The following is a 20,142-nucleotide window of genomic DNA, read 5'->3' on the forward strand; positions in this document are numbered from 1 at the left end:
GGACGACCATCATTCTAGCGCTCTGCAAGTGCCGACCGGAGAGACAGTGTGAGGGAGGCAGAGAGATTTGGGGGAGGCTGGGAGGGCTTTTCTTTTGGGGGGGGGGAATCCAAAGCGAACCAAAAAAGCCACCCAGCCGAGGCGAGGGGAGGAGCCGGGGTAGGGGCTTGGCTCTTCCCTGGGCCGAGCCTGGCAGCGCGGCAGTGCTTTGCCAGGTGGCAAGCGGCTCCGGCGGCCGCTCGGCCTTGAGGCCAGCGCGGCTGCCGACCCCCGCGCCCCCCGCCGCCGGCGGGCGGAGCCTGCGGCCGGGCGAGGCGGGGCAGGGGCAGCGCTCCGGCCGGGCCGGGCCGGGCCGGGTCGCGTCGGGTCGGGCCGGGCCGGGCCGGGCCAGCCCCCAGCCCGTCCCGCCGCCGGGGCAGCGAGGGGGCGGCGCGGGGCAGGTGAGGGCCGGCGGCGCGGAGCCGTGCCGCCCGCTGCCGTGCCGGAGGGCGGCGGGAGCAGCGGGTCCGTCCAGGCGCTTCCGGGCGCGCCGGGGAAGAAGGAGGAGGAGGAGGAGGAGGAGGAGAAGAAGGGGAGGGGAGGGGAGGGGTGGGGTGGGTGGAGGGGAGGGAGGGAGGCCGCCTTTTTTAGGAGGGAGACCCTCCTTCGCGGCCGCCCGCTCGCAGCCATGGCTTTGAAGGAGGCGGGCGGCAGCATCCTGCCCATCAGCGACATGGTGTCGGGGCCGTCGGGCTCGCCGTTCCCCGAGGTGGTGGAGCTGAACGTGGGGGGCCAGGTGTACGTGACGAGGCACTCCACGCTGCTCAGCGTCCCGGACAGCACGCTGGCCACCATGTTCTCCCCTTGCCGGGGCGGCCCGGCGGCGGCCCGCCAGCTGCCCAGGGACAGCCGGGCGCGCTTCTTCATCGACCGCGACGGCTTCCTCTTCAGGTACGTGCTGGATTACCTGCGGGACAAGCAGCTGGCGCTGCCCGAGCACTTCCCCGAGAAGGAGCGGCTCCTGCGGGAGGCCGAGTACTTCCAGCTGGGCGACCTGGTGAAGCTGCTGTCGCCCAAGGTCACCAAGCAGAGCTCGCTCAACGACGAGGGCTGCCAGAGCGACCTGGAGGACAGCAACTCGCAGGGCAGCAGCGACCGGCTGCAGCGGGCGGCGCTGGACAAGCGCTCGGGCTTCCTCACCGTGGGCTACCGCGGCTCCTACACCACGGTGCGGGACAACCAGGCGGACGCCAAGTTCCGCCGCGTCGCCCGCATCATGGTGTGCGGCAGGATCGCCCTGGCCAAGGAGGTCTTCGGGGAGACCCTCAACGAGAGCCGCGACCCCGACCGCCCCCCCGAGAAGTACACCTCCCGCTTCTACCTCAAGTTCACCTACCTGGAGCAAGCCTTCGACCGGCTCTCCGAGGCGGGCTTCCACATGGTGGCTTGCAACTCCACCGGCACCGCCGCCTTCATCAACCAGTACAGGGACGACAAGATCTGGAGCAGCTACACCGAGTACATCTTCTTCAGTAAGTGCTGCCCGCGCCCCTGCCGCCCCCCCCATCCCCGGGGCGGGGGGGCGCATGGCGAGGCGCGGTTAAAAGTACATCTATGTGTATCCCCCGTTCTCCCCCCCCCGAACCCTTGCTGTCCCAAAGCAACATGTAGCTCGAGAGAAATTGGGGCTGCGCCCTTTCCCTTCTCATTCGGCGCTGTCACCGCCACCGTTCAAATTTTTTGTGCATTGGGGGGGGGGGGCGGGGCGGGACAGGGCTGCCTAATGCTCCGTCCGGAGCGCGGCGAGGGAGCAGCTCCCCCCACTCCTTGGAGCAATCGGGGCTGCTCCCACCTTTTGGTGCGAGGACCTGCCCCCCCCCCCCTCCCCGCACCGCCTGCCCCGTGTCGGGGTCTCCCAGGGGGGCGTCGCGCCGTTGCCGGAGCAGGGGGGTCCCAGCCGCGCTGGCCGGGCGGGGGGGGTGCGGGCACGGCGCGGGCTCCGCCGCGGAGGCTTGCGGCGCTCCCTCGCAGCGAGGCGGTGCGGAGATTGCAAGAGCGGAGCCCCGAGCGGGGAAGGGTTTTAATATTTTATCGCAGCGTTTCCTTCCCAAGTGAGCGCACTGCGCCTGGGCACGGCCTCCGGCAGGGAAGGGGCAGCGAGAGCGCAGCCAACATCCCGAGGAGCAAGAAAGAGTCTGGCTCGAGATGGAAAAAAAAAAAAAAGGCGGAAAAAAGAAAATAAACCAAAGCAACTTCGCTAGTTGGCTGTGGCTAGCCTCAAAGGTTCCAGGTCACTCGCAAATAGAAAAATCGAGTGATGACGAATGAGTTCCAATCTAGCAAAGTACGTAGTGCTATGTAGGGCACTGGCTGGGCAGTGGTTTCGGGTAATGAAACTACAGCTGGATGGAGAACACTGGCCCCTGGTAGAGATTTGTCTTTGGAAGGCAGAGGCAGCCTTAAACATTACAGATGCGTTTGAGAGTCGGGTTAGCCTGTGGAAGAGAGAGGTGTTCTCCATTCACTTCTTTCTTCTCCTGCCTCTGCTGCGTGGTCTCGTGCTCCCTGAGCGCAGGGGTGATGCTTTGGTAGAGCATCTGCCTGTCTCTGTGGTGAGGTGGGAGATGCAGCCTCTAACTAACTTCACCAATAGGGAGCTAAACAGAAGCAACCTGTTTTGCATTCAAAACTGGACCTGGGCACGGTATTTCAGAGAGGAGGGAAATCTGAATGGTTTTCTGCTCAGAGGAGAAATTCATTAAATAGTTTACATTGCTGGATATTATACAGGTGGTGACCACCCTTTGCTGAGCAGACTTAAGTACTTCAATCTTCAAAACTATATTAAAACAGTTTTTGAAGATTCATTGCATAACCTATCGCCAGTCATGTTTCATTAGGATATGTAAAAACTGAGCTGTAGAGCTTTACATTCTTCTGGGTGGACTTTTGTCAAGTATTTTACATGATTATTAAATCTCCTTTCTGAGAAAAATAGACGTACTGATTTTCTAAATAGAAATTCCTTATTGTTATTATCAAGACTATGAAGTACTCTATTCTGTTTGCTTGGAACTAGATTTGTAGGTGCATAATTTTTGTGTGCGTTTGTGATGCTCTTACTGTTTTGGGTTATTTTTTTGTCTGTGTGTTATGATGAGGTTGCTGTACAGAACAGTGCTCTAATTCAAATCAGTGTTCCAAATTAATCCCTGGTGCAGTACCACTGATTTACGTGGAATCATGCCAGGGATGAATTGGATGTTGTACATCATGATTTTTGTTTTAATTTTTAGTCTTCCAGCTTACAATGTTGTGAAGAGTAAAACAGTTAATTACTTAAATTTTCAGTTAACTGTATCAATTTATGGTCTTGCTTAATGTTTTTAGGTGTGTTTGGTTTTTTTTGACTTCTGAGTGCAAAAAATGGCTGAGATAAAAGTAGGCTGAAAAGATGAAAAATGTTACGCATTTAGCAACTTTTCTGTTTAACAATTTTATACATTTTTGCATGGTTAGATAGATTTTTCTGAAATATAGCAACATGGAGACAAAACTTAAAAAATCACCAAAATGGGAAGAGAAACAAGCAAAGCGCAATGCCTGAAGTAATGCTTTAGTTTTGGTTGTTTGTTTTTTTTTAAACTGACTAAATGTCCAATTGATGGAGACTGTTGATAAAACACTACTTTATTAAATGCCCTGGATGGATTGGGTGCTTGCCGTTGCTTTGCCAGACTGCTGCACGAGAATCCATTAAAGGGAGAGCAAACCTTGGAAGCCTTAGTGCTCTGCACCAGGGGTGAGAAGAGTGGTCAGGGCTACTGGCTGTAGGTTCTCCAACAGCATTATCCAGGATCGCATTCCTTCCTCACTCACAAAAAGACCTTAATACACAGAGAAGAGCAGTCACTTTTTGATTTGTTCCTTGCCACATGTCCCCATGAACCCCAGAAAGGAGGCAGTTTTGGTTGGGAGGTTGCTGATTTCAAGAGCTCTCATGGGGAATGTCCAACCTTGGACTGTGCCTCACAGAGAAAAATATCGTGGCAAAGAAACTTCGGGGAGCCTATTCCGATTTTGGCCAGTGCCTGAGAGTTAATTTGGTGCTAGCAGAGAAGAAACCTAGTTTTATGTTCCACTGGAAAAACCCCTAGCTTCATTTGCATTTATTATTCACAGCATGAGGATCTGCAACCAGCAACTGTATTAGTTGTTGGTCTGTAATTCTATAGCAGCCACACAAACTTCTCTTTCACCGTTTCTCCTGAGGACTTGTGGACAACTCTGTTTTCTAGTAATGGTAGATAGCAAAGTGATTAGAAAAATCTATGAGGATATATACATTCCACCCATTTCCTTAGACCATGAGTAGCCAAATGAGTTTCTCACCGAGAGCTACTAAGGAATGTTTGAAGGCCAAAGGTTTCATTTATGGTTTGTGGAACAGATTTCAGGTCTGTTTCTAGTATGTCTCAAAACTTTGGTAGGTATTTTGATTGAAATGACCATCTATCACTTTTTTAAAAAAATGGAAAATACTTTATATTCTTAAACGTTCTGGCAGATGAAATTCACCTTGGATACTACATATATATTTAATTAATTTATGAATTCCTTAATATCTAGGGATGGATTGCTTGTTGTAGACTAATTCTGACTGAAGAACCAGAGGCTGTTTGAAACTGCTTACCAGGAAATGATGTTTCAGCCTTTGGCAACATGTCCTGACAAGTACAGAGACAGGCTTCCCTTCTTAGTATGCATAATTCCTATAAAAAACATTAGGTTCTTTGACCCCAGTGGTGTGCAAGCTATCATGTATGCAATGACAACTTCATTTCTCTACACAATTACTACGCAGCCATAATTTAACTTGCAGCTTGCATTGGTGGCTTAGTTCTGAAAAGTGTTCACAGATCTGTTCCATGTGTCCGTTACAAATCCTGTCTCTTAAGGGTCAATAAAAGGAGTAAATTTTTATGTGGTAGTGAAAAGGCTCTACCAGATTGTATCACAGACTTTGCCTGGGTTTTTTTTGTTGTTTTGTTTGTTTGTGCGTTTGTTTTTTCCCCCCTCTGATAGCTTGGCTTCATGGTATTGAAGCTCTCACCTTAGTGCACATGAGGATGACTTGGGTCAGTTAACATGACATGAAATGCACATGCAGTTTGGGAAAGAGGCTCAAACTCTTCTGCTGCTCAGTTTCCAGCTGCCATAGAGGAGCACTGATTAATTACCTGTTGGTGTGCAATAGGTGATGGCCTTCACAAAAGTTGCTTCTAGCTGGAGACAGGAGACCAGAAGCCAGGAGACCTTGCTTCACTGAAGCCAGGAGACCTTGCTTCACATGGCGGCAGGCAATGTAACCTACCTTCTGTTAGCTGGTGTATTTGTGAGGAAAGGGCGTGATTTACATTTTCAAGCTTTTGGTTTTTTTCTGTGGTTCCCTGTATCTCTCAGTACTGCTGTGTAATGCAGGATTGCCTGTGCATGCTATTACTGTTTTTTTCTTCTGTAGAATCTAATTGGTCTTAATGGATTTTACATTTAACATCTGCTACAAAATCTGACTTATGGGTGTTGAGAGCATGGTGCTCAGCTGGAAGCTCTGTGTGCTGAACTGACATGTTTCTTGTAAGAAGAATGCAGTAATATTTCGTGAAAAAACTTTGATGCGTATTCTATTTTGACACTCCTGTTTCACATGTGACAATTTCTGTTTCCTTGTCTCGTGTTTTTGTTTGTAACAGGTGACATTTGCATGAATTTATGGTGCTTTTTTTCCACTTGAAGTCACAGCACTCTGAGATTATATTGGTTGCTGTGGAAATTGTCATAAACAAGTGATAGTAATTTTGTAATCAGTGGGGAATAAGCAGTTGGAAGCAATGAACTTTTAGGAAACGAGGGTATTTTGAAAAACCAAAACAACCCAATCCCCCTAAAAACTTAAACAAAAGCTTACCACCAACCCCCCCCCCCCCAAAACCCTACCCACAACAACAATAACAAAACCCAACAAGCGTTGTTTGTGGTTTTGCAATAAAAAGGAGAAGAAATCAGAAGGTGACACTTCAAACATGGGAAACAAACATGTATGTAAAATACTTTGAGTTGCTCTGTGAATGCCAAATCCAGTTAAACATCCCACTGGGATAGCGAGGGGAGGGTGGGTCAGCAGATAACCCTAAACTGCTCTTCTGAGGGCAGAGTAGTATGAAAGCCATCCTGCATGTGGTTTCTGTGACCATGCCAAGCTGCTCTCCATCCATCACTGCTTATTTGGTGGAGTTTTTGCTACGTGGAGTGTGTCTGTGCTATTTTTTTATGGTTTTTTTATATGGAACAAATATATCTGAAACGTGCTAGGCTGAGGAGAGAAACGAGACCAAGACAAAAGTAAAACAAGGGTATTGCTTCTCTGTGGTACATTAAGGTAAAGCTGGACAATTTACTTTGAGCCTGAACCAGAGCCTCAAAGATTAGAGTACAAATTTTTGGTGCTACAGGCAGACATGAAGGATTAAATCAGTATCGCAAGCACAGTGTAGAAAAGCTTGAGATTTCTGACAGTGTCAAGATCTAGGAATGTTGTTTCTGGTAGGACTATTGAGCAAAGCCCTTTAAAGAGAGATTCTCTAGGCAGTCCTGTGACTTTGGAAAACTGACATGAAACTTCAGGGTATTCTGCCTTATGATTCCAGCTCAATTCTACTACAGTTTAAAAATAAATAAATAAATAAAAGACTACTCTTTATCTTGTCATTCTTCCAAAATATGTGTCCCTGAATGTAAAGGGATGAATCAAAGTGTACAGTCATAAATTACTAATAGGAGAATATCTTTCTTATGCCACCACTTGACATAACGCGATAATCTAGACTACTGAAACTGGTATTCTGATTTGAATCATCGTTTCAACCAAGAGACTCTATTTGAGAACGATTTTAAAATAAGAGATTAAAAAAAAGTTGGAAAAATTCAGCTTTTTAATAAATAAATAATGAAAACAACCTGTGTTCCTCTACAGCTGGTGTAAAGACACTGCTGCAGTGAAAAACTATGCCAGGAAGCTTTTGATTTTTCTTACGCTTCAACAGAAATACACAAGACTCAATACAATGATTTGTGATCAGATTTTAATCGTTATATCCAGTTTCTGGTCTTATTACAATAAAATCATATTTTTAAGTACTGTAGAGCCACTTTAATATTTGGAGCTGAGGATTGAAACTGTTGTGCAGTATTTTAAAAGTAAAATTAGAGATGAACTGAGAAAATCAACTATCCTCGATATTATAGACCAGGATCAATACTAGATAAGCAATAAGCACCTTGATACAAGCAGCTGTTATTTCTGATGTCGGGAAGTGGAAACACATGGGTTTTGATATTATCCCATACTTGTACTTCTTGTGGATTGCTTGGGAACAAAGTGACAGTGTTGGAGAAGCTGACTTTGCTGGATCTGTAATATTTTGCAGGAAAACTGCTTTGTGGTGTCAGATCACTTTATACATTTTCAAGGATTTATGTTAGTAGCTGCAGGTAAATGTTTACTTTTCCACAGTAGGGTAAGCAAATCGTATTTTATTTTTTCTTTATTGTCAACATGAACTTCTAGTTATCTGCTGTTCAAGCGCAGAATTTATGTACACAAAAGTTTTCCATATAATATTGTTCCAGGCACATGATTTAAAATTAAAATATTACTGCTAATAAAATACATTTTGCAATATATTTGCTTTCTCAGTATGATATGGCTGGTATTTCACTGCTGGTTTTCTCCTTTGCAGCAAATACCACATTTATCATACTGTGATGAGAATTTGTGTGGCGAACAAAATTCACTAAGCACTGCACCAAGAGGGAGTTCATCGATTCTCACATTATCCTCTTTCTGCCACAGTTCCACATTTAAACATAGGTCTCCAGAAATGAAAAGCTGCTCAGGCAGCTCTCACAGATGTCAAAAGTAATATGCTACGGGCATGAGGAGAGAAGTGGCAGAAGGAAAGACCCTCTTCTTGGTCCTGCTGAACATCAGCATGGCCTGAACAAAGCAACCAGAAGTAATTGATGTGTTATCAATTTAAGGGCGAGATCTTTGGTGAGCCAGATACTTAGATGGGCAAAGAAGGAAAGTGTGTAAAGTGGTGTGTATCTCTGTGTCATGCTTCTGGGGTCCTGGGCTGCTTGAGACTGGTGTGGTGCCCAGTGTAGCTCACAGCCAGCTTAGCATTGCCCTGTGGTGTCTCAGCAGCTAGGCAGATCCTGGGTGTCACTGCAGGGGAAGTGAATAGCACAGCGATGCTCTGGATTTCCCCTCTGATTTTCTATCTCCAGTTTTGAATTGCTTTACTGCCAGAGTCATGGAAGAAGTCTGTTACAGAGTTAAATTGGCCAAGGTCATGTCTGCAGGGCTTTTCCGTGCCACAGACTGAGTATTTGGTTGGTGGGTATTTGACTTGGTATAACTGTTGAAAAAAGCTGGAGTCACTATACCAGCTAACATCCTAAGTGGCAAGCAGATGTTATTTTTATATCCAAGGATTATTTTATTTCATTTCTGCTTACAAGATCTTTATTTCTTGAAGCAGGTAGAGTACTAATGGCACTCAAATCATGGGTCTTTTATAAACTGAGCCACTGGAAGTCCAGTGGAAAATCCTTAAAAAAATTACTAGGCAAATTTCATTTTGCTTTAGCAAATCAAATGCTTCATGATGGATTTCCTGGGGAGGTTGTTCACTCCAGCTTGATAAAACTGCATATTCTTTTTGAGAAGAGGTAACTTATACTCTACTTTAAAATTCATACATTTACTAAATGTTAGGAGAAAAAAGTGCTATGTCTAAAATGAAATTATCATTCTCAGTAGAGTTTAGGTACTTTTTCTTGAAATGTTTTGTATGATTTTTATTTTTTATTTTTAAACCAGTAATGGCCATTGCACATTTAGCTTTTGCCTCATATAAATTCAGGATTATTCAGTGAATTTATTCCTTTCCTTTTTTTCTTTAACCTAAATGGGATTAATTGTATAAATAGGGACTGACAGTGTATGAAACTAACACTCAAGTCCCATTCACAGCTGAAAGATAGACCTTCACTGGGACTGAAGTAGCAAATAGTCTTGGTCTAGTCTTTCACATAAAAGTGAAATTCAAATTACATGAGTGATTATTTGGTTTCCTAACTGTTTCTCGTACACATAATCCTGGCAGGAGGTAAGCAGAGATGCTTTGTAATTTTCATGGCACTTGTAGAAACTAATGCCACTCCATTTTGGTTGCATTTTACCAGATTGTGGTAACAAAACTTGTCATGTTTGTTACATTTTGACAGTTTAGCTTCAGAAGACATATTTAAATTAAAGAGTGCATCTTTCTGCAAGGTGTCACTCCATTTATATCATCGCATCTCTAAATATTTTCAGGACTTTGCCACACATATGTAAAAATCACGGTGGTGTTAATGAGTTTCATGTTCTAGCAACAAGATGAATACAATGCTTTAAAAACGTTTATGCAAATATTATTTCTTCTTTATGGAATGACTTCTATGTTGATACTGCCTTTTCAAAGTTGCTTAAAACAGGATTCAAAGATAGGGAACAGTGTGTTTACCCATTCTTTGTCCTATGGGGTCTGCCTGGCCATAAGCAGCGTCAGGACTGTTACCAGTTAGAGCTGGTGCAATGATTCCTTCATCAACATTTTGCAGATAAGAGTAGCTGGATCAAACTTTAGTTGTTCTTTTTCTCATTGCTCCCCATATGGCTGAACCCTGTGGCAGGGGCTCTGAGCAAAGGAGGTGCAGAGACAGGGGCCGCTGCCTCTGGGGGACTGCCACTGCCTCTAGGTGGCTGCCACCGCCTCCGGCTGCGTGCACGTCAGGTTTGCTTTGTACTGCTCCGGTCATGTACCCTGTGCCTGACCTGTTTTCTGTTCCAGTGACATGCACTTAGTGAATAACAAAAACTAGAGTGGCTTACAGAATAAAAAAACAGTAGTACTTCCTTTTGAAGGGAATACTATGACACTTTAAAAAAACCCCAACCTGTGAATAATTCAATCCAGAGACAACTCAATCACAAGTGCAAGTACACACAGCAACAATAACTAATGTGTTGAAGTAGATATGCTGCACATCTCTTTGGGGGGAGAAGGAGTCGGCTGAGAAACTGAACAGAGAAATCAACACCATCGTTAAATTTTATTAATGAAATTAAATATTCCAGGTCTTCACTTAGCATACATTCAGTTGTATTATCATTAATACAATGATAATTGTATTAATACAATACTTATACAATACAATAATTAATACAATTAATACAATACATTAATAAACAAGAGATGTTCTCTTTGCATTAACAGAAAGATATGATTCAGAAATGAAATCAGTCAGTATATTTTTTTTTTTATATAAGCAAACAACAACAACCTTCAGATGCATTTTTATCTTTTCTCTTTCTTCCTTACCAGGTTTTACCCTTTAGCAGTGTTAACAAATATTCCCAAAGAGAGATGAGTTAGTGCCCAGGGACTCTTGTCGTATTTTGTTGTAAACAGTCTCCTGCAACTTAAGTTAATAGTGAAATTGTTTTATGTTTTATTGAACGTAGATGTTTAGAGGTTCTTGTAAGGATTACAACTGTGTCAGTGTATTCCACTGTGGTGGGTTGACCCTGGCTGAGTGCCAGGCATGCACCAAAGCTGTTCTATCACTCCCCTCCTCAGCTGGACAGGAGAGAGAAAATATAACAAAAGGCTCCTGAGTTGAGATAAGGACAGGGAGAGATCACTCAGCAATTACCATCACAGCCAAAACAGACTTGACTTGGGGAAAATTAACTTAATTTATTACCAATCAAATCAGAGTAGGGTAATGAGAAATATAACCAAATCCTAAAACACCTTCCCCCCACCCCTCCCTTCTTCCCAGGCACAGCTTCACTCCCTCCCAGATTCCCTACCTCCTCACCCCAGCAGCACAGGGGGATGGGGAATGGGGGTTGTGGTCAGTTCATCACATGTTGTCTCTGCCGCTCCTTCCTCCTCATGGGCAGGACTCCTTATACTCTTCCCCTGCTCCAGTGTGTGGTCCCACCCACAGGAGACAGTCCTCCACAAACTTCTCCAATGTGAGTCCTTCCCGTGGGCTGCAGTTCTTCATGAACTGCTCCAGCCTGGGTCCCTTCCACAGGTTGCAGTCCTTCAGGCACAGACTACTCCAGTGTGGGTCCCCCGTGGGGTCACAAGTCCTGCCAGCAAACCTGCTCCAGCGTGGGCTCCTCTCTCCATGGGTCCACAGGTCCTGCCAGGAGCCTGCTCCAGTGCAGGTTTCCCACGGGGTCACAGCCTCCTTCGGGGGCATCCACCCGCTCTGGGGTCCTCCATGGGCTGCAGGTAGATATCTGCTCCACCGTGGACCTCCCTGGGCTGCAGGGGGACAGCCTGCCTCACCATGGTCTTCACCACGAGCTGCAGGGGAATCTCTGCTCCGGCGCCTGGAGCACCTCCTCCCCCTCCTTCTTCACTGACCTTGGGGGCTGCAGAGTGGTTTCTGTCACATATTCTCACTCCTCTCTCTGGCTGCAATTGCTGTTGCACAGTTTTTTCCCCCTTCTTAAATCTGTTATCCCAGAGGCACTACCACTGTCGCTGATGGGCTCGGCCTTGGCCAGCAGTGGGTCCATCTTGGAGCTGGCTGGCGTTGGCTCTGTTGGACACAGGGGAAGCTTCTAGCAGCTTCTCACAGAAGCCACCCCTGTAGTCCCCCACTGGCTACCAAAACCTTGCCACACAAACCCAATACATCCATGGAAATTATTAAAAGTGTACTATCATTCTAAAGGCTTTTTATCAGTGAATATTTTATATACATCTCGGGTATCTGTGAAGCTCTTTATATTTGTTTAATAATAGGAGGAAAAAAGGCCCAGAACAGAATTGCATATATACATGATTATATAAATAAATTGTGTGCAAAACAGTTACTTTCATAATCTCTTACTAACAGTTTAATTAAACCAGATGTTTGTTTTCTGTCTGTTACTCAAATCCCCATTAAAACCACCATACACACAAAACTATGAGAGTAATGACAAATGTGTATTTTGTGTATACAGAAGTATTCTCTAACGCTTCTGGTTCTTAATCCAAGGTTCTTTCATTCTCATTGAAACTCATGAATACAAAATAATATGAAAATCAACTACAAAAGTGTTAGAAGGCAGATAAAATAAGTCGGTAAAACAGAGTGCCAACAATTTAATCAGTGTAAAGCAGTGGAAAAAGACTAAAACTAAACAACACTTTTTGCTAGTTTTTCTTAATAAACACATTTTCTTTCCCTTTCTTCTCACAGTCACCCATTTATAGCCAGTCACTTCTGAGTATTGTTCTCTTCAGACAGCTGTTACTATTTCTGTTGTTAATGCTTACTGTGGCTTTTGAGCTGATCTGAAACAAAGTGGAGGCATGGCTACTCTTGCCATTCCACCTATTTTTGTCTCTTTCCAGTGTTTTGGAATATAAATATCACTCATTCCGTCCTTCTAAAAATACCAATATACAGCCTTATAAAAGTGTGATCAATATTGCTGAAGCTATGTGGACTTCAGGGGAAAAAAAAAAAAGAACAAAATAATGCAGCTATTTATGATGCAAGATAGAATGGGACCACTGTTCAAGTAAGGCTGTGTCTGTCCTCTCTTACTTCCAAAATTTTGGTGTCAAATCCCACACCTGCCTTTCCGAATGACTTACCCATTCGAAGTACCCCTTTTTGGAGCAGGAACTGTAAGCATCTGTATGTGTAGATAAGCCTTATCATATTAAAAAGAGTAAACCAAAATTACATAAAGAATATAACTAAGACCACTGTAATTTGCAATCCTGCTTGGAATTTTTACTTTTCCAGTACTTGTAGACTTTAGTTTTCTCTGTTAGCTGTCCCGCGGAAAGCTGTGCATATATACCTCTTTTAGTGTTGTCATAGCTCACAAACACGTAATTCTGATCATTTTCTTTTTCCTATGAAATTTCTTCACGCTGTCAGTGTGTCTCTGGGGATGTAATAAATGAATATAACGTTTCTAAATGTTATAGACAGAGATAGACAAAGTCTATGTGGTTTTGCTCCCCCCAAAACATCTGGAGTAACAGATAGTGATATCCTCTGGCTTCAAAATAATCCTGTAATTCTTCAGGATAGAAGGGACAAACTTTTCAGAAATGTTTCAGTTATTCAGTGTGTGATATTTTGAGGACTATTGAAATTTTTGAAGTTTTACCTCGTAAACTGCTAAGTTTATATCTTCCTGTGACTTTTAGCTGCCTAGTAATCTAGCCTCCAGTCATAACAATGCTCACATTTTCATTCCCGTCCTTTCACTATTTACCTTTTCCACCTGTCGCTGAAGTAGTTTGGTGTCTAAATTGGTGGAATTATGCCCCTAAATAATTGCATCTGTGATCGCCTTTAATTACAGGAAGAAGAATGCGCTCGTGGTAGAAGAGATTAGGTTAAACGCTGTCTGTCTAATCAGATCCCTGGTGACTGACTTCTGGCAGTGCTTTCTTCCTAAATCCTGTTGCTGTGGATGTGATGAATAAAAGCTGCACAGCCTGTGCGAGTCCACGTCTTCCGAAGGCGGGTGTGCTTTCCCGATTTGCGGGGTACGACAGGGACTTAGGAGCAAGCCTGAACACCCTTCACCCCTGCCAAAAACACGTGTGGGCCTCATGGCGCTTTCGGGTGGGCCTGGCTTGGCCGGGCCTGGGGCTGGGCAGGGCAGGGCTGTGGGGAGCTGGAGACGGGCCCTGCTGTGGCCTTGGGGACTGCTGGCCCTGGGGAGAGGGGGGCTAAAATGGGGTCCTGGGCAGGGCTGGGGGAGCCCCAGGGGCTCTGTCAGGGCCAGTACAGCCTGATGGTGTCCCCCTGGGGCCTGGCACTGTGGTGGCCATGTCTGCTTTCTGTGAATACCAGCAAATCAGCCAAGAGCTGCGTCTTCCAAGGACCTTTGGCCAGGTGCCATAATCACAGGTCTGCTTCAGGGCCTCAAAATACCAGAGCAATGATTCTGAGTGGGGTTTTTCACAAATTTGTGAACGTTTTGTAACATAAAATACATGAGAAATAACTCCTTGAGTTATTTTTATGCAGGAGTAGCAAGGGGTTCTTGGTCAAAGACACCAGTAAGGCAAGAGCTGCATCTAACTAATACTTATTCCGTGGCATGGCACACTATTTGTGTTTCTGCAACCATGCTGCTGAAGCAGCGTAAATTTAATAGTAATCTTCAATTTAATACAGTTAATCTAAATATTCTTTACATTTGGCTGCAAAATATGGAGGAAAAAAAGCACCTGTTATAAGCAATTGGTAACCTGGAAAAAAACACATTGGAAAAAAAAGATTTGCTTTTTAGACTATGTAAAAACCTTTTTTTTATAATTAATATTAATGATGTGACTGTATGCAAGCCTTTCTATATTGTCATGCTTATGATGCATAAAAGGTACGAAGGAGCTTGCGGGTTGCTTAGCTGCACTTTCTGAAAACAGTAAAAATATTTTGAAGTTTGAGAAGAAGCGCTGTTTTTTTTTTTAAAATATTTTAATACATGGGTTTTGGAATCAGAGTTATCCTCTCTCATCAACAGTGAGGCTCCTAGCAAAAACAGTTATCCTTTTTAATGAACCATGTAACGAATCACATCTGAGAGTAATATGAGTCTAAAATTGACCTCCAAATCAATGCTTGCGATCTTGGCTGGATTTTCTGAAAATACATTCAAGTTCAGTGAAAATTTCCATCTGCACCTTGAGTAATGGGCAAGCAGCAGGGATAGACAAATTTAAATTTAGGCTGCTGGTTTGGAAAATTTAGTTCTTTTTATCACCTGCGTGACTGGCAATAAACTGCACTTTTTTCTCTTCTTCCTTATCCTGTGGTTATATTAGAGGTTTAGCAATACAGAAATTGACATTTTACCAAAGTTCACCTTGATTTCTAGCAGTGGTTAGATCTCAGTCATTAATTTGCTCAAGTAAATCAGTTTATAACAGTGAAAGCAAAAGTGGTAAAAGCTATTTACTGTATTATCAAGCAGTCATATAGCAAGGGTATTGCAAGTTACTAGATAATTACTGCTGGTTCAGAGTGGGTTGCCATAATTTCTATTCAAGAAGGTATGTGGTATTAGACTGTGGATCAGTAAATTAAGACTATTAAATGTTACATGTGGTAGCCATATAACACTCAGCTTTCAAGCTTCTTAATAGATTTGTAAGTTCCTTGATAAAAGGAAAAACATTTCCCCCATTAAGGCAGTCAGGCATTGGAACGGGCTGTGCAGTGATGCTGTGCACGTTGTACATCCTTGGAGGTTTTCAAGACTCGTCTGGATCAAGTCCCAATAACCTGGTCTGACCTCATAACTGACCATGCTTTTGAGCAGGAGGTTGGACTAGAGACCTCCTAAATTATCCTGTGATTCTCTTCTCTGATGTGATTTAAGTTGGCATTGGCTATTTGAAATCTCTTCTCAGACAAGGAAGAGTGAACTGCTACAGGTAAATGAAGTAGATGCTAGAGCGCTGTAAATTCTGATTATTCTGAAAAATCACAAACTTCAAAGCCTTAGCTTTATGTTATCTTTTTACTTACCTTTGTGTGTCCTACTGGTAGTCAGAATTGAAACAAATGCTTCAGGAGAAAGTTTCTTACAGGACTTTCTGGCCCAAATTCAAAACCATAGAATGTTAAATAGGCCCCAGTTAAGAAAGTATCTGAAAATACGCTTAAAATGAATGTTGGATAGTACTGTGGTTGTTGATCACATGTTGCCTGAAGAAAGAAATCTCAAGAATTTAGCAAATCACCATTGTTTAAACCTCTAACCATTTTTATTGTCATTCTTTAGATAGATTCTGGTGCTGTCACAAAGGTGATAGACCACCTTGAATTTCTTAGGGTTTTTCTCCATTTTGATATTTTTCATCAGTGTTGAGTTCCTTTAATGTGACATATTTTTTTGCTCGAGTTTTTCAGCCTCTGTATTTTTCCCCTAGCATAGCTTGAATCAATTTATGTAGCAACTGCAAAAATGCTGAACAGGGTTTTTCTGGCAGCCTGGAAAACTTAAAAAAAAAAGTCATAAAGCAAACATGAACAATGCTGAATTACTTTTTAGTAATATATTGCTGAATGAATACATGGCATAATAGCAATAGTTAATTATTAGGATATTTAAACAATTTGGGTTTTTTCCTTCTTGAAATTTTAATGTAAGAATGGAACATGAGGCACTAGTAACTAGGATTATACAAAAAATGTTCGATGTTCCTCTTGCTTTTCCCACATTACTGAAAAGATTGCTGAAATGATGTGTCTGGAGACTCTTTTTGCTGTTAAAAATTCTCTTATGACAACAAACTGAAACAGAAGTATTGCTTGCATTGATTGACACCTAATAGATAAATTTACATATATAGTCATAGAGAAGAAGCATAATAAAAAGATCTTGAGACAGGTCATATGTCAGTTGTAGGTTGTCAAAACACTTTCAATGTCAATGAAATTATGTCGGTTACGCCTGGCAATGTGTTTTCTTCTCTAAAGTTATTCTCCTGGGCAGGGCATGTGTTGTTAAGGTACAGTATATTTCCACTGGCATTCATGGTGATGGAGGGATGGGGCAGATTGGTACCGATATCATTGTTATGAGCTCACTTACATCCACTTAGAGAAGATTTGGATGTCTTGATGGTGTTAACTAGTCCGTCCCTTTATGTCCACATTAAATACGATACAAAACTTATGTGACACTGTATTCAAAAACCTGTGGCCTGGCTGTATTTTGCTTCTGGGAGAGTGGTGGAGGTGGGTTCCCTAGAGTGGAGAGGAAGGGATCCTGAGGAACAGCAGCCACAGGGTTTCAGCACATCCCTTCTCCTCCTCCTAAGCCCGTGTGGTGACCTAGCAGCAGTGGATCATGGAGCTTAGCCCCTCAGTGATTTGCATGGGCAGCCTCATCATTTCAGGACTTCTTTCAGGCTCTTCTCCAGACTTTAATTGGTCTCATTAACTCTGCTTATGTCTGTGTCAAGAGCTACAAGCTTTTCTTCACAACCTTGAGGGCCAGATATTTGCTTTATATTTTTAAAGTTAAAGCCTGAAATTAATGTATGGTCATGTGAATCAGGAGCCTAGTATCTACTGTGCTATGTTTTCACTATCTTTTCAGTGCCCTCTTTCCACCTTTATTTGTAGATTACCATTGAAACTATGGTAGTAATTTAGCAACACAGTATTCCCAAATATTTCTTAAATCTAATATATCATAATCTTAAATCTATGCATCATATAGAATGTATATATATTTATCTATCTATATTTAGCAATCTAGATATTTAAAGAAAAGGCATTAGATAGATTGTGATATCCTGGCTCAATCTTGTGACTGAGTCATATTATGGTGGCTTGGGAGGCACATAAATAAAGTATTTGTCCTTACAATGTTATTGACAGGCTTTGAATACCTGGCAAGATACTTTATTTCTTTTTTATGACGTCCATTCAGAATGGTATTGGCATATCATATAGAATTGTCATTATTTTATACATTTCAAAAAAGTTAAATGAATAACCTCAGTGATCTGTGGTGGTTATTAGAATGTTTAGAATGTTGAAATTGTTTGTTTTACAGTATGACTTACAATACAAAAGAATTCCTAAATTATTTTACACAAACTAAGAACTGTTTGTTTCATCTTGCTTCAGAGCTTCTTGAAGTCTTTGCATTCAGTTCAGTGATTTAGTATGTATATGTAAAGATCCAGGGTATATACAGGTACCAAAATATAAATATTGATTTAGCAATCATTTTATGTAGTGCTAAATCCTATGTCAAATATATAACAATGATGTTATCGAGTATAGAAGATTATACTAAAGTAACTCTACTTTTTGTATATTCTTTCTGAGTTCTACTTTTTAAATAGGATTTTCCCTCCACATATTTCTCTCTTAAGATTGTGATGTTCCAATCCTTATTGGATAGGAAAGTAGTCTGCCACATAAAGCTATTTTCTCTTTACTGTCTTGCTCTCCAGAATAGCAGTGTTTCTGCAGCATTATTGGAGACAAAAACTACCATTATTTTTATCAGGATGCAGAATCTTGCTATATGGACTTTCAGAGTCATTGACACAGCTTGTATTCTAAACAGTGTTTTGTTGTGATGAGGATAATATGGAATATCTGCACCAGCCAAATAGTATGTAATAACCCTGTCTTGCTACAGTTCTGGAAAGAAGTAGACTACAGTGTTACTTGAGTACTTAAAAGCCTTGATTAGCACAGTGGTAATACAGAGATTACAAGTTGTAGAAATAATAAATAATATAAAGGTGTAATAATCATTGATCTTTATGACAGCTCTGCAAGTTTTGTAAAATTATGATATCTATGCTCCATTGGCTCATGTCGTGTACTTAACTTCATCTGTACAAAGTTGCTCCAAGTGAAACAGGTCAGATCCTTTGCATGTTCATGGAACAATTGTAGGTAATTGCACAGGACACAAAACAATGGAAACTTGGAGCTGTATGGACAGGAATGTTCTTGAAAGACAAGAGAAAATCTTCAGGTAGTACAGATGCAGAGGCAAAACTCAAAAGTTCCTAATTTTCTGGTCCTGCAGACTGTCTGTTATGTTGCAATGCTTTCCATATAATGTGAATTAGAGAATAAAGTCTTGAAATGGTAAATTTGGAATAAAACATGTGGTAATTAAGAAAAAGCTCTTTTCTACCAAGACATTCCTGCCATTAAATACTGTAGAACTTTAGTTTCACAGAGCTACTCCAAATGACGCTACTGGGACTAAAGGCTCTGCTGAGCCTGTCTGACGTGACACAGTACAATCTAATGGAAGCCATTGCGGTCTATCAAGTCAGGGAGTTTCCTGTAAAAGGGAGGGCTTATGTGTGCTTTGATAAAGTAGAATGACTAATGTTATGAATATGATGTGTAGGTGTTCAAAACGTTTGATGGAAGCCGATAGAATTTCATCTGCCATGTTGCAAATACTATTTTTTTTCTTTTTTTCCTCTTTGTCATATTGATTTTCCACACTAGATGGCAGTGCCTTAGCACTAGTGCATGATAGGGGAATTGATTTAATTTGTCCAGGGGGGAAGAAATCCTTCTGTTTCATGTTTCCTTTTACACACATAGGTCAAAGAATTGGAGATAGGAGACTGGATTGTGATTAGCCACATATGGATGGGTAAAGGAAGATGCAAATTATATCCCCTCTTCCTTTGTAGAAATGAAAATCTATTTAAGCTGATCGAACAAGGTTTGCATTGGCCGTAGGTGAGATGGACTCAGAGACCTCTCTCTCTGTGCTGTCCCCAAAGAATTGTGTTCATAGAAACTTCACATGAAACGCTGTATTGAGTTAGAGCTGAGAGTGCATCCAGACTCTGAGCAGATTGCCTCACAGTTTTGAGCCATATGTTGTCTATACTGAGAAGTCGGTGAGAGAAAAACACAGCTTCCTTCTCTTTGCCAGAAAATCGTTGCTGGAGAGGTGGGGATGGGGAGCTGAGAGATGATGGGGTGCACCTAGATACTGCTGCGTTAGAGCTAGAAGACAGCCAGGGAACATACACGCACCTGTGAGCGGGGATGCACTCCTGGAGTGTGTGTTAGGTGGAAGTCTGGAATTTCACTAACTTTGAAGTATTCTGACTAGCTGAAAAGTCTGTGAAACTCTGGTGGTGAGGACTGAGGTGAGGTCATGGTTAGACAAATGGGCTCTGGAAGTGTAAATGTGACAGTAACAGGTGAAAGCTAAAAGCTGGAAGCTTGGAGTTGAAATTCAACTTGAAATTGTGATACAATGTTTGAAATTTATGGATGAGGTCCTTAAAAACAGGGTTATTAAAGCAAACAAACAAAAACCCCTTTGTCATTAGTTTTTTGAGTCTCTAGCGTTCATCCTTTCAATGTTGTGTTCATAACCTTGAAAGAAAACCTCCACCTAATCCTGTGAGAGGAGGAGACAGGAGTTTGAAAAACAGCAAATATCAATAGACTCTGCAGTTAAAATAAAAAAAGAGTCACATAACCTTATCA

General features: G+C 42.6%; 1 protein-coding gene across 1 annotated transcript in view; it reads left to right on the plus strand.

Moving 5' to 3' along the window:
• The first annotated feature begins 615 nt into the window (after nt 1–615).
• KCTD8 (potassium channel tetramerization domain containing 8) overlaps nt 616–20,142 on the plus strand; it is a 102,806-nt gene continuing 83,279 nt past the window's right edge. Inside the window, exon 1 of the mRNA XM_052780154.1 lies at nt 616–1,511. Coding sequence (XP_052636114.1) covers nt 668–1,511 — 844 coding nt within the window. The 5' untranslated portion in view covers nt 616–667. The remainder of the gene's footprint in view (nt 1,512–20,142) is intronic.

Source organism: Harpia harpyja, chromosome 2 (assembly GCF_026419915.1).
Source record: "Harpia harpyja isolate bHarHar1 chromosome 2, bHarHar1 primary haplotype, whole genome shotgun sequence".
Lineage (NCBI taxonomy): Eukaryota > Metazoa > Chordata > Aves > Accipitriformes > Accipitridae > Harpia > Harpia harpyja.